The 27056-nt window shown below is 43.3% G+C and overlaps 1 protein-coding gene across 1 annotated transcript; it reads right to left on the minus strand.

The window, feature by feature from the left end:
* Window positions 1-11904: 11904 nt before the first annotated feature.
* Window positions 11905-14719, minus strand: LOC138406049 (E3 SUMO-protein ligase ZBED1-like). The gene is made up of 2 exons (XM_069517586.1): window positions 13803-14719; window positions 11905-13297 (listed from the first exon to the last, which is right to left on the minus strand). The coding sequence occupies exons 1-2, from the start codon at window positions 14155-14157 to the stop codon at window positions 12270-12272; spliced, it is 1383 nt and encodes a 460-aa protein (XP_069373687.1). The 5' UTR covers window positions 14158-14719; the 3' UTR covers window positions 11905-12269.
* Window positions 14720-27056: the final 12337 nt, after the last annotated feature.

Raw genomic sequence — 27056 nt, forward strand, 5'->3', positions numbered from 1 at the left:
TATTTTTTATTTTTTATACTTACCCGGGTAAGAGTTGTGATAATTTGTGTGATTGATGTTTTTATTCATCCTTCCCATCCTGTAATAAATAGGGAATCGTTATTGTTTCTTAAAGAGTATACTGAGTTTGTCTCATTCCTGCATCATCGTTTGATCAATCCTGGGCTCCATAGTCGATCTTAGAACTTCTGATTTCACTGGTTATTGAACCTAGTTACTATTTTTCAGTACTATTCTCTTTTCCTCTCAGAAGGGTTGCACGTGTATAGTTTTATTTCATAATACATGATAATATTGGATCATTCGTTTGTATTTATCAGCATGTAAGCTTGTTGCAGTGTCTCAAACCCAGTTTCTCATCAATGTCACAGAAGAACAACAATGAAATACACACCAGAATTTTAGGGACCTGACGGCAGAAAGTGACCTTACTTTGTAAGAGATGGACGACAAGGAGTTGTTGGACATGGTCTGGGCAGTGGTCAACAAACTGTCAGAGGACACAAATAACCATCAGATTCCTCAAGATGTCCCTGCTCAGGAATGGCATGACTTGTTCAACTGGACTGGTTCTGATGAGGACCCCCCCCCCCCCAATAGCATCACTTCTCAGCTTGGAGCAGCATCCTCCTGAAACCCAATGGTGAACTGGCTGCTGCCATAAACCACCAGCAGCTAAGTGTCCTGCAGTCAGGCCCCGTGTTCAGCCAGGCAGGGCCTCACATCCAGACACAGGTAAGGTACTAACTATAGGTTAGAGAGCGATTCAGAGGAACTTTATCAATACCTGTATCAAGAAAGATACTTATTAATGGAGGAGGGGGTAAATCATGAGTACTCAGAGTAGTGAACCTGACTGAGTATAGAGACGTTTACATTGGTAGAAACCTCCCGTTTGGCACGAAGAAATTCTTCTTTCATTAAATTGTAAAAACTGTGCATGATTGATTTCTTCTGTGGTTGATTAAAGAATCAATGGTGTCAGTGATAGTGCTGTGCTTTAGAGTTCTGGGAAACACCACAGACCAACTACAGGTTACAGATATTATTCATCTTTGGTTCATCATGTTCAGGAGGACAATATTTAGATCAGGACAGAGATTATACAAGGCTGGGTTAGGTATAAATGTGTGTGGTGGTGGTTTTAACTCTGACACCAAGGGGACAGATGACACAGAGGATGCAGGTTGTCTTATCTCTTATTTTGTGTCTGTTCTTGTCTCCAGTTCAACAATGTGCCATCAGGGAAGCTGACCAAACACCTGGAGGTGAGGCTGGCTCCTGTTGGATTATTGTAAGTATCACACACATTAATGCAAACACACCTCTGAGCTACTGTTTCTATTTGTCTTCTTATGTGTCTGTGTTTATGTAGCAAAGGGAAGGGGGTTTACGGGGCTCCAGGAGACAGACTTCCTTTTCCCGTGAACAACCGCCACTCACAGTAAGTCAGAATCAGAATCAGAATCAGAATTCTTTTATTTGCCAGGTATGTTTGCACATACAGGAAATTGCCTTGGTGTAATTGGTGCACTGCTTATGTACATAAAACAACAATGTAGAAAAACAACAATATATAAGAAATTGAATAAAATAAAATAAAATAAAGTAAAGTATATACATATATGCAGTAACAGAGTAGTAATAAATTATAAATTATGTGCAGGTGGTGGGGTGTGGTGGGGTAGAGTCAGTGCGGTGCAGAGTCAGTGTGATGCAGGGGGCTTGTTTGTGAGCCCCACTGCCACGGGGAAAAAACTGTTCAGATGGCGAGAGGTTTTAGTCCTGATGGCCCGAAACCCTTTTCCGGAGGGAAGTCTCTGGAACTGATGGTGACCGGGATGTGAGGGATCAGCAATGATCTTGCCTGCTCTCCTACTGGTCCTGGAGTGGAACAGGTCTAGGAGGGCCGGCAGGTCACAGCCGATGACCTTCTCAGCTGACCTTATGATCCGCTGCAGTCTGCCCTTGTCCTTGGCAGTGGAGGCAGCGAACCAGACGGTTATAGATGAGGTGAGGATGGACTCAATGATGGCTGTGTAGAATTCAACCATCACTTTCTGCGGCATGTTGAATTTCCTCAGTTGCCGCAGGAAGAACATCCTCTGCTGGGCCTTCTTGGTGATGGAGGTGATGTTCTCCGCCCACCTCAAGTCCTGTGCAATGATGGTCCCCAGGAATCTGAAGGACTCCACTGTTTTAACTGGGGAGTTGCACAGGCTGAGGGGGGCAGTTTGGGCTGGGCTCCTCCTGAAGTCTACTACCATCTCTACAGTTTTTAGAGCGTTCAGCTCCAGGTGGTTCTGGCTGCACCAGGAAGCCAGGCTGTTAACTTCCTCTCTGTAGGCGGCTTCGTCCCCATTGGTGATTAATCCGATGAGGGTCGTGTCGTCTGCAAACTTCAGGAGTTTGACAGAGGGATGGCTGGAGGTGCAGTTGTTGGTGTAGAGGGAGAACAATAGAGGGGAGAGCACACAACCTTGTGGGGCTCCAGTGCTGATGGTCCGTGACTCAGAGACAAGCTTGCCCAGCCTCACGTGCTGCTTCCTGTCAGTCAGGAAGTTAGAGATCCACCTACAGATGGGCTCAGGCACGCTCAGCTGTGTCAGCTTGTCACGGAGAAGAGCTGGGGCGATGGTGTTGAATGCGGAGCTGAAGTCCACAAACAGGATCCTGGCGTAGGTGCTGGGGGAGTTGAGGTGCTGGAGGATGAAGTGGAGTCCCATGTTGACTGCGTCGTCTACGGACCTGTTGGCTCTGTAGGCAAACTGCAGTGGGTCGAGGAGGTGGTTGGTTATTGTCTTGAGGTGGGTCAGCACGAGGCGCTCAAAGGTCTTCATTACTACAGAGGTCAGGGCGACAGGTCTGTAGTCATTAAGGCCTGTGATCCTCTGCTTCTTGGGAACGGGGATGATGGTGGATGTTTTGAGACAGGCGGGTACAACACATTCAGCCAGTGAGGTGTTAAAGATGTTCGTGAACACTGGAGAAAGCTGGTCTGCAGAGTGCCTCAGTGTGGAGGGGGAGACAGCGTCGGGTCCAGGTGCCTTGCGGGGGTTCAACTTCTTCAGGAGCTTGTTTACATCTCTCTCCTGAATAGAGAGAGGTGTGATGGGGGGGAGGGGGGTTGAGTCTTTGTCCAGGCTGGGGTGAAGAGGTGTAATAGCTGTGTGGGGGGGCTGGGAGTCTGGGTTAGAACTGGTCCATTGTCTTTCAAATCTACAGTAAAAGTCATTCAGTTCGTTTGCAAGTTTCAGGTCTTCCACAGAGTGGGGGGATTTGGTTTTGCAGCCGGTGATCACTCGCAGCCCCTTCCAGACTGACGAGGAGTCGTTGGCTGCAAACTGTTGTTCCAGCTTCTTTGAGTACTGTCGTTTGGCCTCCTTAATCTCCTTGCCAAACGAGTATTTTGCCAGTCTGAAACTATCCATGTCCCCACTCTTGAAGGCCGCCTCCTTCTCCAAACGAAGCTGTTTGAGTTTTGCAGTGAACCAGCGCTTGTCATTGTTATAGCTCACCCTGGTGCGTGTTGGGATACATCTGTCTTCACAGAAGCTGATGTATGACGTCACTGCATCTGTGTATTCATCAAGGCTGTTGGAAGCAGTTCTAAAAATGTCCCAGTCAGTGTTATCCAGGCAGTCACGCAGCTCCTCCACAGCTTCTCTGTTGCTCCAATTCTTGGATCTCAGCACAGCAGGTTTAGAAAGTTTGAGTTTCTGCCTGTAAGCTGGGATCAGGTGAATAAGAGCGTGGTCGGACAGGCCCAGAGCAGCGCGGGTAACTGCATGATACGCCTTGGTGATGGTGCTGTAGCAGTGATCAAGAGTGTTCTCCCCCCTGGTCGGGCATTTGATCAACTGTTTGTATTTCGGGAGTTCCTGAGATAAGTTCCCCTTATTAAAGTCCCCGAGGACAATAACAGGGGAATAAGTGTTCTCTCTCCTCCTCTCCACCCCCAGTACCTGCTCGGCGAGTTGTCGTTGTGCTTCGCGCACGTCAGCTTGCGGGGGGATGTACACGCCAGCCAGGGTGAAAGAGGTGAACTCACGGGGAGAGTAGAACGGTCGGCAGGTAATGAAAAAAGTTTCCAGGTCCGGAGAACAGGACTGTAAAATGACTTTCACGTCGCTGCACCAGCCCTGGTTTATATAAAAACAAATCCCTCCACCTTTTGCCTTGTGTGAGAGGATCGGGTCGCGGTCCGCGCGTAACAGCTGGAAGCCGGTCAGCTGTGCGGCGGAGTCCGGTGTGGCTTCAGTCAACCACGATTCCGTGAAGCACAAGACAGAAGTAAGGGAAAAGTCTCTATTTGTCCGGATGAGGAGGCGCAGTTCGTCCATCTTATTGCACAGCGAGCGGACATTGGAGAGGAGGATGCTCGGGAGAGGTGAGCGTAGTCCCCGCTCCCTGAAGCGCACCAGGGCCCCAGCGCGCTTCCCTCGTCGTCTCCGCCGAAGTCTCACTGCGTGTCCGAGGACCGCCGCACCTTTGATGAGTAAGTCCACTAAATCCACGGAAGAGGCGATAAAGTTGGGACATAAATTGGATGGTGTTGTGTCCCTGATGGAAAGAAGCTCGTCCATCGTGAAAGTAATCCGAGTAGGGTCGCAGTAAACAGAATTAAATACTAAAAACAAACACAAAAGTGCGCACCAACACACCGAGGCGACCGTTCGTGGCGCCATCTTGGTGTATCAAGATGTCTGCCAAGATGTCAAGAAGTCTGCCTGACTAGTTCACAGTCACCTTGTCTGTCATGAATTTATATTTCTTCGATTGAGATGCTTTCATGTTCTTTTCTTTCCTCACAGTTTTAAACATTGGTAATTCATGCTTTCTGTGTTTTTTCTGTTTTTCCACAGAAAGAGAAAATGTGAGAGCTAGCAGGATGATGACATGCCGTATGTCAAGCTTTCGAAGACGGAACAGACACTAAACGCTGTTGCTGAGCTCGAAACTCCTGACTGTGCAGTCGTTGACCCCAACGTTGAAAAGAGAGTATGTGTCTTTGCTTTGTAGGTTTGAGACTCTGTGTCACACAAACCTCATCCAGCTGTGTCTATGACCACACTTCTAAAACCGTTCTCTAACTATAATTCTTGACATCATGACACATCTATATATCCAGATTTAACTTGTGCAAAACAAGAAAGACACCAGTTCATTGTTGATATATGCATTATGATACATACCAAATAGATATTAGAAATATAATAAAACAAATGATTTACTGAAACAAAATTAAAATCACATTTATAAAAATACTATATATATGTATATACATACAGATATACATGCATTTATACTTCTGACCAAATGTATTTATGCAAATATTTTAATGACCTATTTTACTTATAGTAGAGTAGGTTTTAATAATGTGACTTTACTTTTGTTAATATAAAGTATTCTGTTACATTTCATTACTGGATGAATAAGAAATATTTCGGTGGGCAGAGAAGAGACGGGGACTTTGATACTGATTATAAAGGCTCAGTATAGTGTATGACTTGCTTATGGATGAGGCACTGATACAATCCTGGATGAAAACTATTATAACTAACAGGTTGTGGTTTTAACTCTCTGACACAAAGGGGACAGATGACACAGAGGATGCAGGTTGTCTTATCTCTTATTTTGTGTCTGTTCTTGTCTCCAGTTCAACAATGTGCCAGCAGTGAAGCTGACCAAACACCTGGAGGTGAGGCTGGCTCCTGTTGGATTATTGTAAGTATCACACACATTAATGCAAACACACACACACACCTACCTCTGAGCCTCCGTTTGTATCTGTCTTCTAATGTGTCTGATTGTGTTCATGTAGCAAAGGAAAGGTGATTTACGGGGCTCCAGGAGACAGAGTTCCTTCTCCCTGTCCAGACACAGGAGGCTCTGGAAGAGATGGCAGCTGACACTGTCGCTGCTGTCCAGACACAGGAGGCTGTGGAAGAGATGGCAGCTACGGTTGCTGTCGAGGCACAGGGGGCTATGGATTATCCAATGCATCTAGTTGAGGACAATCTTCTTCTCCAAAATTCAGTTAAAATAAAAAAAAAAAGATTCCAATGGTACTTCAAGCTCCTGAAGTTTGTTACATTCTCCTATTTGTTTTAACCTGTAATGGAAATTACATTTAATTGCATGAGCAGACAATGGTTGACCAAATTGTTAATCTAAAAAGGGTAACCTTAAGGTTTATGATGGTGGCTTAAGAGACACAGAAATTGCCAACACAATATCCAACCAGTTTTTTCATTTATCCGACCACCTCTCGTTTATTCGACCGGACATTGTTGCTCCGACCAGGTTTCTCATTTATCCAATCACATGTTGTATATCCAACCAGATATTTTGTAATTTATCCAACCACCTTTTGTTTAAAAAAATGAGAAACCTTGGTGAGACAAACAAGGGGTGTTTGGATAAATTTATGAAGTGGGATGATTCAGATTTGTACGGACGTTTTAAGGTTCTCATCAGTGCATAAAAGCAGAAGAGATCGTTCTGTGCTTGGTTTCTCCTCAGAAACAGATCTCTGTCTGCTCAACAAGCTTTAAGATGATGGAGTACATGACAGTGGTTGTCCGATGGTGCCGTGTGCCACAGCCTCACATCAATTAACCCACATCAGGTCTTGGTGGTACATGAGCAGGTGGAACTGTACAGAAAATGAGACCCAGCATTTGAGAGTTATTTGCGCTCACCTATCCAGCGCTGGTGTTTGGAGCTATATAGCCAAACTGTTCTCTACAATGAAGAGGCTATGGGCAGACCCGACGTTTAATCTATTGGGCTCTGGAGCTTTTGAGTTATTGTTGACAGATAAACAACCATTGACTGAAATTGTCAACCAATATAGTGTCACATACACTGAGATTCAGCCAGGAGTTAGCTTCTATGAAAATGTCATGAAGACAGTAGCATTGGTGAGAGCGTGCAGTCGGACCCTAAGAAAAGAGCTGACCGTTGCAGACCATAGGATGATTTTTAAGCTATCCTGCAGACATGTAAGTACTGAGCACATCCTCTCTTAAACTTTTTTTTCTCAAAAAAAAAAGAAAAGTTTATATACTCCTTTTCCACAAATCGTTTGTTTGTTTCATGTCACCCTGACAGGAACCCCACAGCCTGGTAGTGTTGCCACCTGGGTCTGCCACCAACATGATCACAGTGCGATGCACTGAGCCCCAGACGATATATGACCTTATGCTGAAGCATGGCTTACATTGCTCCTGTAATGGAAATTTTTACATTTGTGTATGTTTAATTGCATGAGCAGACATGAATGTGAATGACTGACCAAAGAGTTGACCAAATTGTTAATCTAAAAGGGTAACCTTAAGGTTTATGATGGTGGCTTAAGAGTCTTGAGTTTTATGGCCTTGAGAAACCACAACTTTATGGTATCTCTTGGTATCTCTGATTGGGATCTCACACCTGGGGTCTCACAGGGGGGTCATCCACAGAACATGTAAATAAATGGACAGGATATCTCCTCCACTGAGAGAAACTACAGGAGGGTAATAAATACCTTTGCATGCTTAGTGGGAGGGGGCTGCGAGTTATAGGAACACTGATTCTCCTATGTTCTTTGCTCATTTGTGCATGTCATTCAGGTGATGTGTACTGATGAGTCCATCTGCAGATGCTGAATTAAACTTTCAGAAAGAAGTGCCTGTTTCACAGAAATTGCCACCACAATTTTGGTGTTGTCGGCAGGATCACTCTTGTGAGTAGACACTCTGTTTCTCTGGGCTGAAAGGTAAAACTGAGCAGGGAGTCTGGGACTCTGACCTCAACCTCCCTGACAAAAGAAGGTAGAGATGTGAGGGCCTGATGCCTGAGAACCAAAGAGTGCTCTCACTGCTGTGATCCAGCGGACCGGTTAGCACAAAGACACTGTCTTTCTGGGAAGACAAATTCAGAAGGGAAACGGTCCTCTCACAGGTTGAGTGACAGACGTGTCTGCATGGCAAGGTTTGGAACCGATATAGAATCAAGGAAGCTTCGGGTGATCTTGGAGATCACGGGTGGTCTTGGAGACCACAGAGTTAATATATAGAATAAGCCTGTTGGTGAGAAGGTCACATAGTTAATTGGGAACTAATGAGTATGGTATTAGAATAAGCAGGTTGGTGATCTGAGAGGAGGTCACAGAGTTAAGGAGTATTGATATATACAAGATATAATAATAGGAATATACGGAGTGTTTGTTGATTTTAATACACTTGTGATATTGGTTTCTGACGTCGAGGTCATGATTTAACAAACTATGATATAATATAGTAAATAGAGTTTTGCACTGGAGATGTGACTGGGACTGAAGGACTGAGACCTGAGCCAGGATCATCTCTAAATGTCTTTTCCCATATCAGCATAACTTTGGTCCTCCAAATTTTGTATTTTGTTGAACAAATGGGGAGTTTAAATTGATAAATAAGAGTTATGTTAAAACTGCTGAGACAACCTATTAGAGAAATGGGTTTAAACATTGGTAAAGGAAAGAAAGATAAGGATAACGCTAATCCACTTCAACTTTCTTTTCTTAATGTTCAGTATATGTTAATAAGTGATGGTAAGCGTAGAGTTAGAGAGGAACGAGTTAGTGAGGACAAATTAGAAGGAAAAAAAATGTAGGGATATTTGTACTGGAGCGTGTGAATTTTGGTTAACTGAAGTGAATATCAGGGACAGTTTACAGAAGGTAGGGATTGAACTAATCTCCAAGTCTCAGTGTGTCCGACTAGACCCTGATCTGGACTCAGCTCCACCGAGAGGACAACTACAGCCAGCAGCGGTGCAGTGTGATGACCAGCAGGACACTCAGCTGCTACCGGTGCAGAGGGTGCAGGCGGCAGCTCCAGCTGTCCCTAACCTCCATCCAGACCTCGACCTTGTTGCAGCAGAGGAGGTGGATAGGCCTCCATCATGCACCACTCACATACTCCACGGCGAACCGGGAAGGAGTCAATTTATGATTTGAATGCAACCCTGCAAGCACCGATGGTGGAGGTGGCTGCAGGAGATGGAAACACTCAGCTGATCTCCAGACCATGGACATTCACCAATATGAAAGAACCTACCATTTCATCTCTCCCACAAGTGTTAAGTGGGGGAGCGTTATGCAGTGCAACTGGAACCAGCACTGAACAGCAGAGACTGCTGATGACTGAGATGGGGACTCAGTATTCGAAAGTGGCAAGATCCGTCTCTGCACAGGAGCGGTGAATGGTGAATCCAGCATGGGGTCATGCTGATCATGCAGAAAAACTCTTGAACAGCAAGAAAAAGAAAAAGGACAGCTGGCAGCATATCAAAACCAAGTCTGCGGGCACAAGAAAGGTCATGGACGGAGAGGAAGGGGACGTGGAAGAACTGACGCTTGTTTCAAATGTGGCAAAATTGGACATTAGATCAGGGATTGTCCTGAGAACCAATACACATAGTGCGATTGAGTAGCGGTGGAGCTGGGGACAGTGAAGGATTCATCTGGTGCAGACGCGGAGACAGAGAGAAAGTTTCAACCTACTCACCAAATTCGTAAGAGCACTGTAACACGCACACCATGTGAATTACTGTTAGAACTGATGCATATATGCAAAAACACATGATCACAGTAAATGGTAAAGACATCACATTTTTGGTAGATTCAGGTGAAACAGAATCAGTCATTTAATGTGAAGAGTTTAATATAACTCCAAAAATGAATGTTTGTTTGTGAAGCAACAGGTAAGACAGTGATATTGAATACACTGTACCATTGTTTTGTTAAAATGAGGTTAAGGAAATTTTAAACATTAATTTTTGTTGTCACCACGCTGGCTGATAGATTTTATTGGTAGAGATTTGATGTGTTCATTGAGTAATATGCTAATTTTAACATCACAAGGCGTAGATGTAACTAGAGGATTTGATATATGCATATCAATGGAAGATTCTGAACTCTTCCCTCACCTCTGTAAGTAACACTTTCTTGTGTGTTCAATCACTGTGTTGTCTCAGTAGCTTAGATTGACTCACTGGAAAGGTATCAAATTCTGATCTCCATGTTCTATTAGGCAAAGGAGAACAAAAACAATTGGTATTGAAAGTTTTGGAACTTTGGACCAAAAGGGGTTATGGGAAGGGAAAAAACATCTGATCCCAATAATAATAATAATTTGATCAGAGGTTTAGAGGTAAATCACAAAAGATTTCTGCAATGATAAATGCAATTATCTTAAAACAGATCAGATCATTATAGCAGGTGATTTCAATATTCATGTAGATGTTGCCAATGACAGCCTTAGTTCAGCATTTAAATCAATAATAGACTCGATTGGTTTCACTCAACATGTGAATCAACCGACCCACTGCCTGAATCACACTCTTGATCTTGTCCTGACATATGGCATTGACATAGAAAATATAACTATTCCAACAGAACCCTCTTCTGTCTGACCATTTTTTACTTACATTTGAATTCAGAATTGTTAATTACGTCAATTCTGGACGGAAATTCTATTATAGTCGATGTCTATCCGACAAAACTGTTCACAAATTTAAAGAACTGCTCCCCTCTTCCCTTCCCTCTCAGCCATGTGTCAGTACTATACACGAAGATTATCAAGACCTTACTCCCACACTTGTTGATAACTTTGTAAATAGTACTGCAGCCTCACTAAAAACAGCACTTGAAGCTGTCGCCCCATTAAAAAAGAAGAAAGTAAGTCAGAGGAGATTAGCTCCATGGTATAATTCCCAAACGTGCGTTCTAAAACAGACATCGCGGAAGCTAGAAAGGAAGTGGCGTTCCACCAATCGCCAAGACTTCCACCCAGCCTGGAAGAATAGCCTTATAAATTACAATAAAGCACTTAGAAATGCCCGAACCTCTTATTATTCATTACTAATAGATGAAAATAGGAACAACCCCAGGTTCCTCTTCAGCACTGTAGCCAGGCTGACAGAAAGTCACACCTCTACTGACCCATCTATTCCTCTAGATCTGAGAAGCAATGACTTCATGAGCTTCTTCACTAATAAAATTACAACCATCAGGGATAAAATCCACCACCTCCTCCCAGTGAATAACACTGATACATTGTCTGGTCCTGAAACCGTAGCACCAGATTTATGTCTAAACAAATTTTACTCTATTGATCTTCCTGAACTGACCTCGTTAGTTTCATCATCTAAACCAACTACTTGTCAGCTGGGCTCTGTTCCAACTAGACTTTTTAAAGAAGTCCTCCCCCTAATTGACCGTTCCATTTTAAATCAGATTAATATGTCTTTGCTAACCGGCTACGTACCACAGGCTTTTAAGGTAGCCGTTATTAAACCTCTGCTTAAAAAGCCTACGCTTGATCCAGAGGTTTTAGCTAACTATAGACCCATATCCAACCTGCCCTTCATTTCCAAAATCCTAGAAAAAGCCATTGCTAACCAGCTGTGTGGTTACTTAGATAGTAACGGTTTATTGGACAAATTTCAGTCAGGATTTAGAACCCATCACAGCACAGAAACGGCACTACTGAAAGTCACCAATGACCTTCTTATGGCATCAGATGATGGACTTGTCTCTGTCCTCGTCTTGTTGGACCTTAGTGCAGCATTTGACACAATAGATCATAAGATTCTGCTACAGAGATTAGAACAACATATAGGAATTAAAGGAACAGCACTACACTGGTTTAAATCATATTTATCAGATAGATTCCAATTTGTTAACGTTAACAATGACTCCTCCATGCACATTAGGGCTGGGCGATATGGACCAAAAGTCATATCCCGATATATTTAGGCTGAATATCGATATACGATATATATCCCGATATTTTTATTACAAAGTGACGGCAAATGTTCAGTCAAAGTCAAAGCCAAATATGACATGTCACAGGTAGTTTTATTGAAACCGGCTATTTCAGTGAACAGTTGCAAAATCAAATGAATGAATAAATGCTCAGCTGTTCAAATAACTATAAAATGTAAACATAAATACTGTATAACAACAGGAGTACCTTTTTTTTTTTTAAATCAAAGCTCTGTAAAAAAATATCTTAAATAAAAATAGCCTATGAAAAAAAATAGGCCAATCTTTTATGAGAAAAGTACAATATCAACATTAGCCCTAGTAAGGGCAGCATTTATATATAAAGAAAGAACAAAATAAAGTGCTCAGTTTAAGGAAAATGTTTTTAAACATCTTTTTTTACTTAAAAACAACATAAACAGTAGTGCTGTCTTGAGGTAGACATTAGAATACAGACAAGCGTGTCCTCCTTAGTTTACAGATTTTGTGCGAGAAACACCAGCCTGTCAACGGCATCTGGCTTCAGAGATGCTCTGTGGCAGGTCACAATATTGCCACTGCAGCTGAAAACCCTTTCGGAGGGTGAACTGCTAGCTGGTACCAAGAGATACTTTTTTGCCAGGTGGCTCAGAGCTGGAAAGACAAATTCATGATCCTTCCACCACTTGAGGGGATCAGTGTCACTCTCCACACTTGCTGACTGCAAGTAACTTGACAGTTCATTTTCAATAGCCCCCCTCTTGGTTGGTGCAGTGGTGGTTGCTGTGCGCTGCTTGAAGAAGCTTGCCAGTGTCTTCTTAGCTTTTGGTGCCACTGCTGCTGCTTCTCCATCTGCAGGCTCAGGCACAGTAGGCACACGTAAGTAAGGCTGCTGACAGCTGCTCTGATCAGCCAGTAGCGTCTCCACCTCCAAGACAGCTCTGTGCTTCAATGCATCGACCTTTTCACTTGGGATGAAGGTGGTCCTGAACCGTGGATCCACAAATGAAGCCATCTCCAGTAGGTCAGTAGTGGCTGGTTCAGAATACTTACTGTTGAGGTACTCAACAATGCTGGTCTTGATCGATTTGCGAAGCTCACTATCACCCTCTTCACATGCCAGGAGACTTTCATTAAAAAGGTGCAGCACAGGTTTCACATATGATAGAGTGATGTACTCCTCACCTGACAAAGCATCGGTAAAGTCCTGGAGAGGTTTCAGGACCTTTTGGACTGCTTCTAGGACCTCTAAGTCCTGCCAGGTAGGGACAAGGTGTCTGGTCTTTATTTCACTAGACAGGACTTTGGCTAGTGCTCCTTCCTGCTCCAGGACTCTCTCTATCATCTGCTGCCTCGATCCCCAGCGTGTGGCAGACTCGGTTATGAGTTTGTGACTTGGCAGACCCAGCTGAATCTGGACTTCAGCAAGATGTCTCCTTTTCTTCCAGCTGTATGAAAAACAGCTTACAACTCTCTTGCACAGAGAAATGGCCCGAGTGACGCGCGTGTCATTCATGCCATGTCCTGTCAGAATCATAAAAAACTATTAATTAAATGGGTTTATGCGAGAAATTCAACTCTGGTTTCACTTTAACACTCATACAGCCAAGTGCTTTCCAAAATCAAGCTTTAGATTTATTCTACATTGATATTATTTTCTCGTTTCATAGTTTATTTTTTTAATCAACACCAGTCCTAAACATAAATAACAAATATTGTATTCATTTATTTTCTGAATTTTAATCCTGTAAGAGATTTTTATGTATTATTATTATTTTTGTAGAATTTATAAATGATGACTTTACTATATGTACATTTACTCATGTTTCGTTCTTGTTGTTGTTCTTAGAATGTATGCTATTTTTTAATGCTACTTCATATTTCTACTCCACTAAAAACTCCACACTGTTTAGGCCTACGTGTGAAAGTTGCAGACAGACACACACAGGAAAATAAGGAAAAACTAACATTTTAATATGTTTTTGTTTAAAGTAAAAAATCTGAATACTCCTTAGAACACTGCACTCACCAATAACCAGGTGTAATCTGTGACCGAAGCACTGCATCCTCAGCCACTTGTTCAGCTCAACCGCTTTGACGATGTTGCTCCCGTTGTCGGTTGTTATAGCAACCAGATGCTTTTCTTGGAGTTTCCAGCTTGCAATTGCGTCCTGTAGGGCCTCAGCTATATGCTCACCAGTGTGATCCTGGGGGAAATAACTTGTCTGGAGACACACTGTTTTTATCTCCCAGTCTTGAATGAAGTGAACTGTCACGCTCATGTACGGCCCACACGTCCTGCTCGACCACATATCGCTGGTCAACGCAAAATGGGTCACGTTAGCGAGCCGGTCAGCAAGGCTCAGTCTGACTTCATTGTACATTTGTGGCAGTGCTTCTCATGCAAAGTAGTTGCGACTGGAAAGCTCATATCTCGGGTCCATAGTTTTCAGTAGCTTTTTAAATCCGACTTGTTCCACAGTTGCAATAGGGACCATATCTTTAGCAATGTGATAGGACACCGCTTTAGTTATAGTACACCACTTGTCACTTTTCTTTTCATAAGGCACAGTGCGGGAAAATGAAGCTTGCAGTGAGCTTTGTTTCGGGGCTGGAGCTTTTTCGGATTGTGGACGGCTCGCGGCTGGGGCTTCTGCAGCGTGCAGTTTCACACACTCTTCGTACTGCAGTTTGTGCCACTGTTTTAGGTGGTGAAAAAGATTTGTAGTGCTTCCACCCCTGGCTATAACTTGTTTATGGCACTCCCTACATATGATGTGATTTTGTTGCTCATCTGATACCTTGAATCCGAGCCATCTCCATATTACTGAGCCACTGCATTTTCTTTTACAAACCAAGTCCTCCTTCGCACGCTCCGCAGACGTTGTTGCTTCCTCCATGTTTTTTTAAGAGTGCCGGAGTGTCTGTTCCGGCCCCTCCCCTCTGTGTGCATGAAACAGGAGGGGCGGGGGCGCAGGGAGCAGTGCAGAGAGCTCCGGGTGAGCAGCTTGCCTGGAGCAAGGATCACAGCGCAAATTTGAACTATATCGATATGGTCTAATTCCATATCGCATTTAAAAATATATCGATATATTTTTTATATCGATATATCGCCCAGCCCTAATGCACATGCAAGCTAATCATCATCACAAGGTTCTGTCCTTGGACCAATACTCTTCACCTTATATATGCTCCCCTTAGGCAACATTATTAGACAGCACCACAGCAGACTGCTGGGGGAACTCCCATCATGCACTGAGCACTTCATCACTTCCCTCTGTCTCTCTGCCCCCCCACACCTGTTTATTTATTTATTTATTTATTTTAACATGTCATCATGTCAAAGTGTCACTTTGTCCTCCCATAGTCCCTCTGGCTCTTCTCTCTCTCTCGTTTCAGATAACTCTGGCTGCAGGACAAAAACGACTACCATCACCATTGTTATCATTAATTACAATAACTCAGTAATTCATTAATATATATAATCCTGTTGTAGATCACTACATTGTTATTGTTATAATCAGCCCTGATACTGATGGTGCCCAATTGTTCCCGGTCTCTCTCTCTCCACCTCATCTCTCTCTTCTCTCCCCCGATTTCCACCCATCTCTCCTTTCCTCCCCCTTCCTTTTCTTTCCTCACCCCAACCGGTCGAGGCAGATGACCGCCCACATTGAGCCTGGTTCTGCCAGAGGTTTCTCCCTGTTAATGAGGGAGTTTTTCCTCTCCACAGTCGCCTGTGCTTGCTCATTGTGGGAACTGTTGGGTTTCTCTACGTTAATATTGTTTTAAGGCCTTGACCTTTAAATGTAAAGTGCCTTGAGATAATGTAAATTATGAATTGGCGCTATATAAATAAAATTGAATTGAATTGAATTCATGTCCCACGGAAATAACATTAACTTTATAACCTTACAGTAAAGTTTTTTCGTGGTGTTGCTAAGTTAAGCTCACGCTACTTTATACTGTATATGCAGTAGGAACAGAAAAGCACAGATATCGATGTTATTATATATAAAATGCAAAGACTTTCCCTAAGACAACGTGACATACATATCTGTCAATTATGTTACTATGCTTCCCTGCAGACTCTTCACTTCCTGGCACTTACCGAGACCTGGATCACTCCAGAAAACACTGCCTGAGCTGCTCTCCTGACGATTGCACACCGCTCGTTGTCCTGGGTGATTTCAACATCCCCCAGAGAAGCTGCGCTCCTCTGAATTCATTGACTTCTTCTCCACATTTGACCTCACCCTCTACCCCTCTCCACCGACCCACCGGGCTGGGAACCAACTCGATCTTGTCTTCACAAGATCCTGTAGTACCTCGCCACCCTCTGTTACCCCACTCACTGTGTCTGACCACCACGCTGTCACTTTCTCTCTCCCCTTAAAATTCACCACCTCCCTCGCCCCCAGGCCTCACACAGTCATCACCCGCTGCAATCTGAAATCCCTCTCTCCCTCTGCTCTCTCCTCTACTGTTCTTTCCTCACTACCATCTACAGACCAATTTTCACTAATGTCTACTGAGGAAGCCTCCTCCACTCTGCTATCCTCCCTCTTGTCCTCTTTAGATGCTCTATATCCTCTCACCTACCTACCGGCACGATCACCCCCCCCTTCCCTGGCTGTCTGAATCTCTGCGAACCAATAGATCGGTGCTACGAGCAGCAGAGAGAAAATGGAGAAAATCACATCATCCTGATGACCTTGCCCATTAGCACCACATCCTCTCTGACTTCACCTCAACAGTATCAGCAGCTAAATCTGCCTTCTACCTGTCAAAGATCAACTCCTCTGCCTCCAACCCCAGGAAACTATTCTGCTTATTCTCTTCTCTCCTCACCCCTCCTTCTCCTCACCCTCCTTCCTCCCTCACTGCTGATGACTTTCCAACTTACTTTACCAAGAAAGTAAAAGACATCAGCTCCTCATTTACTCCTATGCCCATCCAGAAAGCACCTCCCCCAAACCTCACCTCTGATGGCCTTACCTGCTTCAGCCCTCTCTCCTCTGAAGATGTTCTCACGCTAGTGACGTCTAACCGTGCCACCACCTGTTCCCTTTACCCGATTCCCTCCTCCCTTCTCCAAGACATCTCTCATGACATCCTGCCATTCCTCACCACTCCGATCAACTCCTTCCTCACTTCAGGCATTATTCCAGCTCCTTTCAAGACAGCCATGGTAAAGCCACTCCTAAAGAAACCCACCCTAGACTCAGCTGACATCTGAAACTACAGACCTGTATCTCTTCTTTCATTCCTCTCTATAACACTGGAACGTGCAGTCTAAGACCAACTGTCCTCCTATCTTTCAGAAAATGACTTCCTTTACCCTAATCAGTCAGGCTACAAGACTGGTCACTCCACTGAGACGGCCCTCCTCACAGTGACTTAGTTTCTTGGTGCCGCCAGAGCCTCGTCCGACTCGTCAGACCTCATTCTCCTTGACTTATCCTCTGCATTTGACTCAGTCAACTACCAAATCCTCCTCTCCACTCTGGCTGAACTTGGCATTGCTGACTCTGCTCTGACCTGGTTCACATCATACCTGACAAATCGCACCTTTCAGGTCACATGGAATGGCTCCTTGTCCAATCCCTGCCTTCTGGAAACTGGTGTCCCTCAACGCTCAGTATTAGGACCACTTCTGTTTTCACTATACACTAGATCGCTAGGCTCTGCAATCACATCGCATGGATTCTCTTACCACTGTTATGCTGACGACACCCAACTGTTCCTCTCTCTTCCCACATCCTCCTCCAGCACTCCACTTGGACAGCTACGCATCACCTCAAACTCAACCTTAGAAAACTGAACTGCTCTTCATCGCGGGGAAATACTGCCCTCATATGGACCTGTAAGTCACTGTCGAGGATGTCACGGTACCATCTTCGTCGACGGCAAGGAACCTGGGCGTAATCCTAGACGATGGACTGTCCTGCGCCCCCCAACATCACTGCTGTGGCCCGATCCTGCAGGTCTGCCCTCTACAAATGTTGCCTAATGTTAGGCAACATTATCAGAAGGCACCACATACAATTCCACTGCTATGCAGACGACACCCAATTGTATATTTCCATGAAGCATGATGAATCTAATCGCCTAGTTCAACTTCAGGAATGTCTCAAAGATATCAAGGCCTGGATGACCCAAAATTTTCTACTTTTAAACTCAGACAAAACTGAGGTTGTTGTAATTGGCCCTAAACATCTCAAAGAAACACTGTCTGACCAGATAGTCACTTTGGATGGTGTCAGTCTGGCTTCCAGCTCCACTGTGAGGAACCTTGGAGTGTTGTTCGACCAAAACATGTCATTTGACCCCCATATTAAACTAGTGTCTAGGACGGCTTTCTTCCATCTGCGCAATATTACCAAAATTAGAAACATCCTGTCTAAGCAGGATGCTGAAAAACTAGTCCACGCGTTTGTAACCTCTAGATTAGATTACTGCAACTCTCTATTAGCAGGATGCTCCATGAAGACTGTTAAAAGTCTCCAGTTGGTCCAAAATGCTGCAGCACGAGTGCTGACAAGAACTAGAAGGAGAGATCATATCACTCCTGTCTTAGCTTCCTTACATTGGCTCCCGGTAAAATTTAGAATAGAATTCAAGATCCTGCTCCTCACTTTTAAAGCCCTCAACAATCACGCCCCCTCATATATCAAAGAGCTGATAACACCTTATTATCCAAGTAGATCACTTCGTTCCCAAAACACAGGCTCTCTAGTGGTTCCAAGAGTCTGTAAGAGTAGAGCAGGAGGTAGAACATTTAGCTATCAGGCTCCTCTCCTATGGAACCAGCTCCCACTCTGGGTTGGGGAGGCAGACACTGTCCCAGCATTTAAAGTAAAACTAAAAACCTTCCTCTTTGACAAAGCCTATAGTAAGGGCTGGATCAGGTGAGTCCTGAACCATCCCTTAGTTTTGCTGCTATAGGTTTAGACTGCTGGGGGAACTCCCATTATGCACTGAGCACTTCTTCACTTCCCTCTGTCTCTCTGCCCCCCCACACCTGTTTATTTATTTATTTATTAGTTTTAACATGTCATCATGTCAAAGTGTCACTTTGTCCTCCCATAGTCCCTCTGGCTCTTCTCTCTATCTCGTTTCAGATAACTCCGGCACCGGGACTGCAGGACAACAAAGACTACCATCACCATTGTTATCATTAATTACAATAACTCAGCAATTCATTAATATATATAATCCTGTTGTAGATCACTACATTGTTATTGTTATAGTCAGCCTTGATACTGATGGTGCCAAATGGTTCCCGGTCTCTCTCTCTCCACCTCATCTCTCTCTTCTCTCCCCCGCTTTCCACCCATCTCTCCTTTCCTCCCCCCTTACTTTTCTTTCCTCACCCCAACCGGTCGAGGCAGATGACCGCCCACATTGAGCCTGGTTCTGCCAGAGGTTTCTCCCTGTTAATGAGGGAGTTTTTCCTCTCCACAGTCGCCTGTGCTTGCTCATTGTGGGAACTGTTGGGTTTCTCTATGTTAATATTGTTTTAAGGTCTTGACCTTTAAATGTTAAGTGCCTTGAGATAATGTAAATTATGAATTGGCGCTATATAAATAAAATTGAATTGAACTGAACTCCCTCTTGGCTGGACTCCCAGCCTCTGCAGCTAAACCGTTGCAGCGTATCCAGAACGCTGCAGCGCGCCTCGTTTACAATCTTCCCAAATTGTCCCATGTGACCCCCCTCCTCCGTGACCTCCACTGGCTTCCTGTTGGGGCCAGCATCCGATTCAAGATGATGGTGCTGGCCTTCAAGGCCGTCAATGCAACTGCACCTGTCTACCTCCAAACACTAGTCAGACCACATGCCCCAGCGAGAACACTTTGCTCATCTACATCAGCTGGCCGACTGGTACCCCCATCACTGAGAGCAAACAAAGCCCGCTCAGCGAAGTTGCGACTCTTCTCTGTTTTAGCACATCAGTGGTGGAACAAACTCCCGACCAATGTCAGTACAGCGGAATTGCATTCCATCGCCGCAAAAGACTCAAGACTCATTTGTTCAGACTTCACCTCGACCCGAGAACTGGAGATGAAGCTGAAACAGCGCCAAAATTTTCAGTGACATTACGGGAGGGGCATTACGTCTATAGTAGTTTAGCACTACCATAGACAATGAATGGGAATGTGTTTAGGGCCATTTAGCTAAACAATCCACGGCTGCTGCGCGGGAGACCGGGGTCGATTCCCTGATGGAGAGGAACATATTTTTTACATAAAATGTCAAGAATTTCCTGTGAAAGTGAAAAAAAAATGTTAAAACTGAATCCACATTAAATGGGTTCCTCCCCTTCCATTCATCAAGTTTGCACAGGATCTAGAAAAGAGGGATTGTAGAGGAGGAAAAGATGTTCTCCATCTCATACATTATTATCTATTTGCTCAGGGTACTTTGTAAAAGACAAATAGAAGAAATATCATCTGAAAGAGGACAACAGTTTTGCTCTACTTCCACTGAATGTTGCTTGGTCAGAACCACTTCTTCCAACTGTCTGATTAAAGTTTTCATGACTTGTTCAGCATAATTTATATAAATAATATATAGATATATAAATTGTATAGATAATATCAATATACCTCTAGTAGCTGGGTTGAAGAAGACTGTGACTGTGTTGCTCCTCTTCATTGGAGGGATGAACACAAGAACAGCGAGATACTGTAGGACGAGGACGCTGAGCCAGTGAGGCACGGCACTGTACTGACTGGCCCTGAACTGGATGTTAGTGATGTGCACCGTCTCCAACAGACTGGCCACCATCAGGATGAGACTGATGCAGAAGAAAACGTCTGCAGGACACAACATACGACAGTTCAGTCAACTTTTCAATAACATCACGTATCTTAGCTATGATCTTGTGTTGGAAATGATGTTTACAATAAAACTCGAGGAACCTGTTGTTCACAATAAATTAAACAAATTAATAATTTCTTTTAAAGTCACACTGTCCCGTTGACAAAATAATTGACACACTTTTCAGTGGAACTACTTTCTACCAAGAAATGTTCTCTTTCCAGCATCACAGGGGTCGGACACTCACTGATGAGAGGCGTCCCCCTGGTGATGGGCAGCAGGTTATTCATGATGAGCAGGATGAGGGTCAGCTTGAAGGAGGAGCGGTTTGGGGCCCAATAATACTCAAGATTAGCCGTATGAAACATCTTACTGTGTGGTTGTTCAGGTATATGAGGGGCAGAGGAGATCTCAGCATGTAGATTCCTGAAAAGATCAATGGTTCAGTTACAACCAGTATACTACTGTTTACTTCCCCTATTTACTTTGTATTCCATTTACATGCTGAAAAACACATATGGGTCACAGTGTAGAAATTGTTAAATAAAACTTTTGACTGTCCTTTCACTTTGCTGGGGACAGTGGAGGGGGCTGAGGCCTTAAGACAACAATAGACTTTATTTGTACACATTCACATGGATATATATAATCTTTTTTTTTTTTAGAGTTCATTGGTCTAAGCCAAGAAATATATCCTATATATCATCAAAAATCATGTACAAATACAGTAACAGAAAATCACAGAGATGGATGTAATTTAATATAAAAAACAAAGAGACACTGTGACACAAACAGTCTCTAACCTTTGCTGAATAAAACACCTCACATGTGTAAAGTAGTTGTAGAGCAACATCTGCTGTAGTTTGTTGTTCTTCAGTCACGGAAGTTGAAGGAAAAGTTGAGGAAGAGAGTGTGGTGGCAATTTCTGTGAAACAAGCACAAAGTCAAACACTTCTTTCTGAAAGTTTAATTCAGCATCTGCAGATGGACTCATCAGTACACATCACCTGAATGACATGCACAAATGAGCAAAGAACATAGGAGAATCTGTGTTCTTATAACTCTCAGCCCCCTCCCACTAAGCATTCAAAGGTATTTATTACCCTCCTGTAGTTTCACTCAGTGGAGGAGACGTCCTGTCCATTTGTTTACATGTTCTGTGGATGACCCCCTCCTGTGAGACCCCTGGTGTGAGATCCCAATCAGAGATACCCCGAGAAGCCATAAAGATTGGTTTCTCGAGGCCATAAAACTCAAGTCTCTTAAGCCACCATTGTAAACCTCAAGGTTACCCTTTAAGCAAAACAATTTGGTGAGCCATTTGGTAAGTCCTCCACATACATGTCTGCTAATGCAATTAAACATTCACAAATGTAAAAATTCCCATTACAAGAGACAGAGATGAAGCTGAAACAGCGCCATAATGTTCAGTTGCCGGGAGGGGCATTACGTCCATAGTGATTTAGCACTACCATAGAGAATGAATGGGAACGTGTTAGGGGACGTTTAGCGCAGAAGGCCTTTGTTCGATTCCTGGCAATAGACTATTTTTAGCCAATTTTTTGTATTTCGAAAGTTGAGCAGATGTAATGTCAACATGTACTTCTGAAATTGGTTTATTTGTGTAACAGACAATGAAAACCATTTGAAACTTTTTTCTTGAAATATCACTTTTGTAATCATAAGATAGTAAAGTGGGCCTTTTCATGTTTTAAAAAATTTGTGGCAATGACATTGACTTGAAAATGAGAGCAGGCACTGCAAGTCAGAACTGTTCATCAATAGGCAACACAAGCACAGCATTCTGTTTACACGGTATATTTTAGAAGCTCATAGACTCAAGACTGTTCCCTTCAAGTCTAAATCACACGCTTTTAGCCCCACCCTGCCCGAGGTGTGAGTTGTTGGGCCATGAAGAGGTATATTGTTATCGTGGTAAAAGGCTCAAAGTTAACTAGGAAGTGATTCTGAGATTTACACACTTCCAGCACTACCAATTATTCTTTCAAAATGACTTTACAAGTGTGGATACGTCATGAGCCATAGTCATCCATAGTTATGCTGCTATAGGCCTAGACAGCTGGGGGATCACCCATTAGGCACCAGAAACCAGCACCTTCTCTCTTCTCTCTCTGCCTTGTTTATTTTATTGTATCTTATTACATGTCTCTAATTCCTTGGGTCTTCTCCTCCCCTCCTTGGTCCATGCTGTGCGGCTCTCTGGAGCCCATCCTGGCTCGGGTCCTGATGAGGGATGGACCTAGTGAGGTCACCGGTTTGTCACAGGGCTAACATGGAGGGTCATGCAACCACCAGCACTCTCACCTGAGGACCTCTCACCTTTGGAGCCATGTTCACTACTACTACTGCGCATGTTGGACCATGAGGGAGGTAGGAGTGCCCGGAGGGACCAACGCGCCCTTGGAAGACCATGCCAACATCCACGTGGAGATTCCCGGGCTGGATTCAAGCCCATGACCAGAGACTGTGACTCCACCCCCCCTTTATTTCCTTTTGTACCCTTTTTTTTTTTTTTTCTCCACTCACCCCAACCAGTCCTGGCAGAGGCCGTTGATAGATACATGTAGGGAAAGTAGATTTAGTTCTCGTGGCCAATGTGTTTGATGTGCAAGTGCTGTCAAATATATACAGAATATATCCCTGCTGGCCCATCCACTGCAGACAGAGAGGGGAAAGCTGACATGGAGCTCCGGGATCCCCTCCCTCACCTGTTTATAATGCATGAAAATCGAACTTAACTGATTAAAGCTTTTGACAAGACCAGTTGATGCAGTCGTAGATGCCGTTTTTTCTGCCGCCGACTTGTTGATGCCTTTTGAGTACCTGTAGAGGGCTCCGATATGGATGATACCTCATCCTGTTGCCCCTCCATAGATGTTTCTTTAGTTGTCTGGAGATATTAATGACAGATATCAGACTGATGAAATCAAGTAAAAATAAATGTTCTAATATAGTCAATATCTTTCATGTGTGCATGTGGCAGTGTAGATGTATTTCACTAAATCTGAATGAATTTGAATTACTGTATTTAATGCAGTATAAATTATGTTAACTACAAAGCAAGATGGAATATATGTGTATGTATGTGAATTTTTGTATGGTAAGAGCATGTCCTTTATGAGAACTATCAGTTATACAAAGAATCATTTTGACCACCTTGCATTTCCACCGCCAGTCTGATTCACCATAATTATAGGTGATCTCCTCTCCTGGACTTATGTCACGTTTTGCAAACAAACACAGATGGGGCTTCCCTTCCACTGTCAAGTACTTCATCTTGGCATTGGGATTCATATGGTTGTCATTTACGAGCCTTCCAAGTGACACATCCACTTTTGCTGCATCAACACTACAAAAGCAAAGATAACACATTATTACAAATTGTAAATTGGCAATATAAATTTGCCTGACTTAGAAGCCTTCCCTCAACAATATAGTCTGAAAACTGGCTTACTGGCATTCCAACTGGCACGTGCATGTTCAATTGCAATCACCGATGTCTCAGCGTGCAAGAGAGCAGCATTAGGCCATGTCACAATGACTTGAGCTGAGTCTTGCAGCATATAACGAAATTCTCCCCAAACAAGGAAGAGGGAAACACAGAAATAACTTAACCTATTACATGTAAGAATTAAAAGTAGTTAGTAAATAATTGTTTTGCTGTATTGAGAGCCCTGCCTGACATTAACAGATAATTTACTCAAGCTGAGAAGTGCACCACCAGTGATGATGATTCCCAGACTGAGTGAGTTTGAGACGATATGTAATTACTTGCCAAAAAGTCCTTTTTTATGAAGTAACAACTAATTAAACACATTCCTGCACATGCCTAAACATGTTTAAACACATTAGCAGCAGTGTTCAAACATTGTAAGTGAAAGAAGTTTGACTTCTGACCCAGCTCCGAAAGCTGCCTGAAATGGACCACACTAAATGTCTGATTACTAGCAGCTAGTTTGTGCTAGGGTGGAAAGCTGATATTTGTTGGGAAGAGGAGAGTCTAATCTTTAATTTAGTGTACAATGGCAAAATTAAGCGAAATGTTTCTACCTGTCACCGCCGGTGTACCAGGCGATGTACAAGTTCTTACCCCTTTTGCAAAATAACTTCCGCAAAATTCCACCCCCCCAACCGAACTCCACTCCTCGCCCGCTCTCCGCTTCCCCAACGGGCGCTGACCTTCGGGGACATGTGCATTTATCAGACCCGTGGTGCCCCGGCTGCTTTGGTGACACTAGATGACCTCGAACTGATCGCTGGCCCTCGTGGTGGCGACGTCTCATTCGAATGTCTGCCCTATCAACTTTCAGTGGTACTTTTTGTGCCTACAATGACCACAGGTAACAGGGATTCAGGGTTCGATTCCGGAGAGGGAGCCTGAGATAAAATATTAGTAAATTATTCATGACTATATACGACAAAGAATGACATAATGTGCCACACTCACGGCTGATGAAGGGCTGGATGCTGAGGGTCAATGAATTGTGTGAGATGTGTCAAATCTGTTGGTTATTATTTTTGTTCATTATCATATGTAAACAAATGGAGGCAAGATTTTTAAAATATATTTTGCATCGAAGAAATAATTGTCTGCATTCAGATTGAGCTCTATATCATCAAATCAGTAATGATTGGATGACTAATGTGCATAACAAAGACATAAATATTACATAAACAAATCCTTTTAGCCCAGTATTAAGTGGAACAAAGTAAATTAAGTTAAATGGAAACAGTCAAACACATCTGCAGAAGCATTGACAATTGTATTGATTTAATATACACACATACAAATATTAATAATATGCATTTTCATTAATATTTTATGCCAGTGACAGTATTCGACCAACACTCACAAAGCACTGCTCAATAGCCATGAATCTATGAATGAAATTAAAATATGAAACCTTTATTTGCAGTGTCAAATCACATTGAACACATGAACAACACACAACAATACAATGCTTAATCACAGAATGTCAGTGCCTGTGTTGTGCATCAATAGCTCTCACACACTAAAATCACATAGATCAACATGTAAATATACATCCTCTCAATTATTTCGCATCAGTTTTAAAAACCAGCCAGCATCAAGGTCCACACTTTCCTGACACACAAACACACACACACACATTTTTTACAAACACGAATCCAAACATGCTGCAGAAATGCACAATTCCCCATGCTCTCAGTGACACACAATGCAACAATTAGTTTGCAAAAATGTACCCACTTTCCGGTGATGGTAAAGTAGTTGACTTCAGCTGCTCTACAGTGTTTTCCATTTTCATTATTTTATTTTCATCCTACTACATTTATTTTATAATGCTTGTGCTGTTAAGATTTCACACTATGTACTTACTGACACATAGACTTATATTTTGTTGATGCTTATGTACATATCTACATACTTAATTTAACACTTCATAGCATATTTCATTAATTCCCTCAAGCATATCACACATTATCTAATGGATCTGAAATCCTTGATTGATTTTCTTCATTTGATCAAGAGACTAACCTGTCTCAGACAGGGATCACTGTAGCTATCAGTGCAACATGTGTATAGTAGCCGCCTAGCTCAGGATTTGTGTATGCTCCGCAGTGATGTGCATCATATAGAAGTCAACCTGATAAACCCCCAGGGGCCGCCATGTTGTGCAGTTATAAAAATTGCCATGGAAACGGTTGCTTCTTAAAAATCTTCTTTGATGATTGATGTGGGGGCAACCATCAAAGGGATTGCTGGCCTGCAAATCCTTATCAAATCCAATCAAAGAACCAAAAACTCTAGACATTAAAGGATATTTCTTTGGTCCTCTGAACTACCAAACATAAATAACAAGTTCCCTTGCTTCAAGTTATTAGCTTGTGAAAATAACAGACCGTCAACTGAGAAGACCACAGTCCTCATTAGTGAAGACAACAATCCTGCCTACGGAGACAACCGCTGATTTGTTCAGTAAAAATCCATCAAGAAGACACTGCTCTCATAACTACAAATCCCCCTTTACCAAAATGGACATCCTGGTAAGGATTATTTTTTTTTAGAAATGTATGTTCAGGTTCAGGTCTTTTAATAATGAATTCCATGTTTCCATTTTTCAGACATGTGGAACAATGCAGTCTGAGATTAAGGCTTTGAAAGAGAAGCTCAAACTGAATGATGAGCTTCTGATAAGGGAGCAGGAGAAAATGACAGCTCGCTCTAAAGCCCACATTGGTGTCCTGGCTGAACTAGCTGTACAGAGCAACAAGGTGAAGGCTCTGGAAGAGAAGCTCAAACAGAACGATGAGCTTCTGATGAGGGAGAAGGAGAAAATGACAGCTCACTCTAAAGCCCACAATGGCAAACTGGCTGAACTGGCTGTACAGAGCAACAAGGTGAAGGCTCTGGAAGAGAAGCTCAAACAGAACGATGAGCTTCTGATGAGGGAGA

This window comes from Paralichthys olivaceus, chromosome 2 (genome assembly GCF_024713975.1).
Source record: "Paralichthys olivaceus isolate ysfri-2021 chromosome 2, ASM2471397v2, whole genome shotgun sequence".
NCBI classification, from domain to species: domain Eukaryota; kingdom Metazoa; phylum Chordata; class Actinopteri; order Pleuronectiformes; family Paralichthyidae; genus Paralichthys; species Paralichthys olivaceus.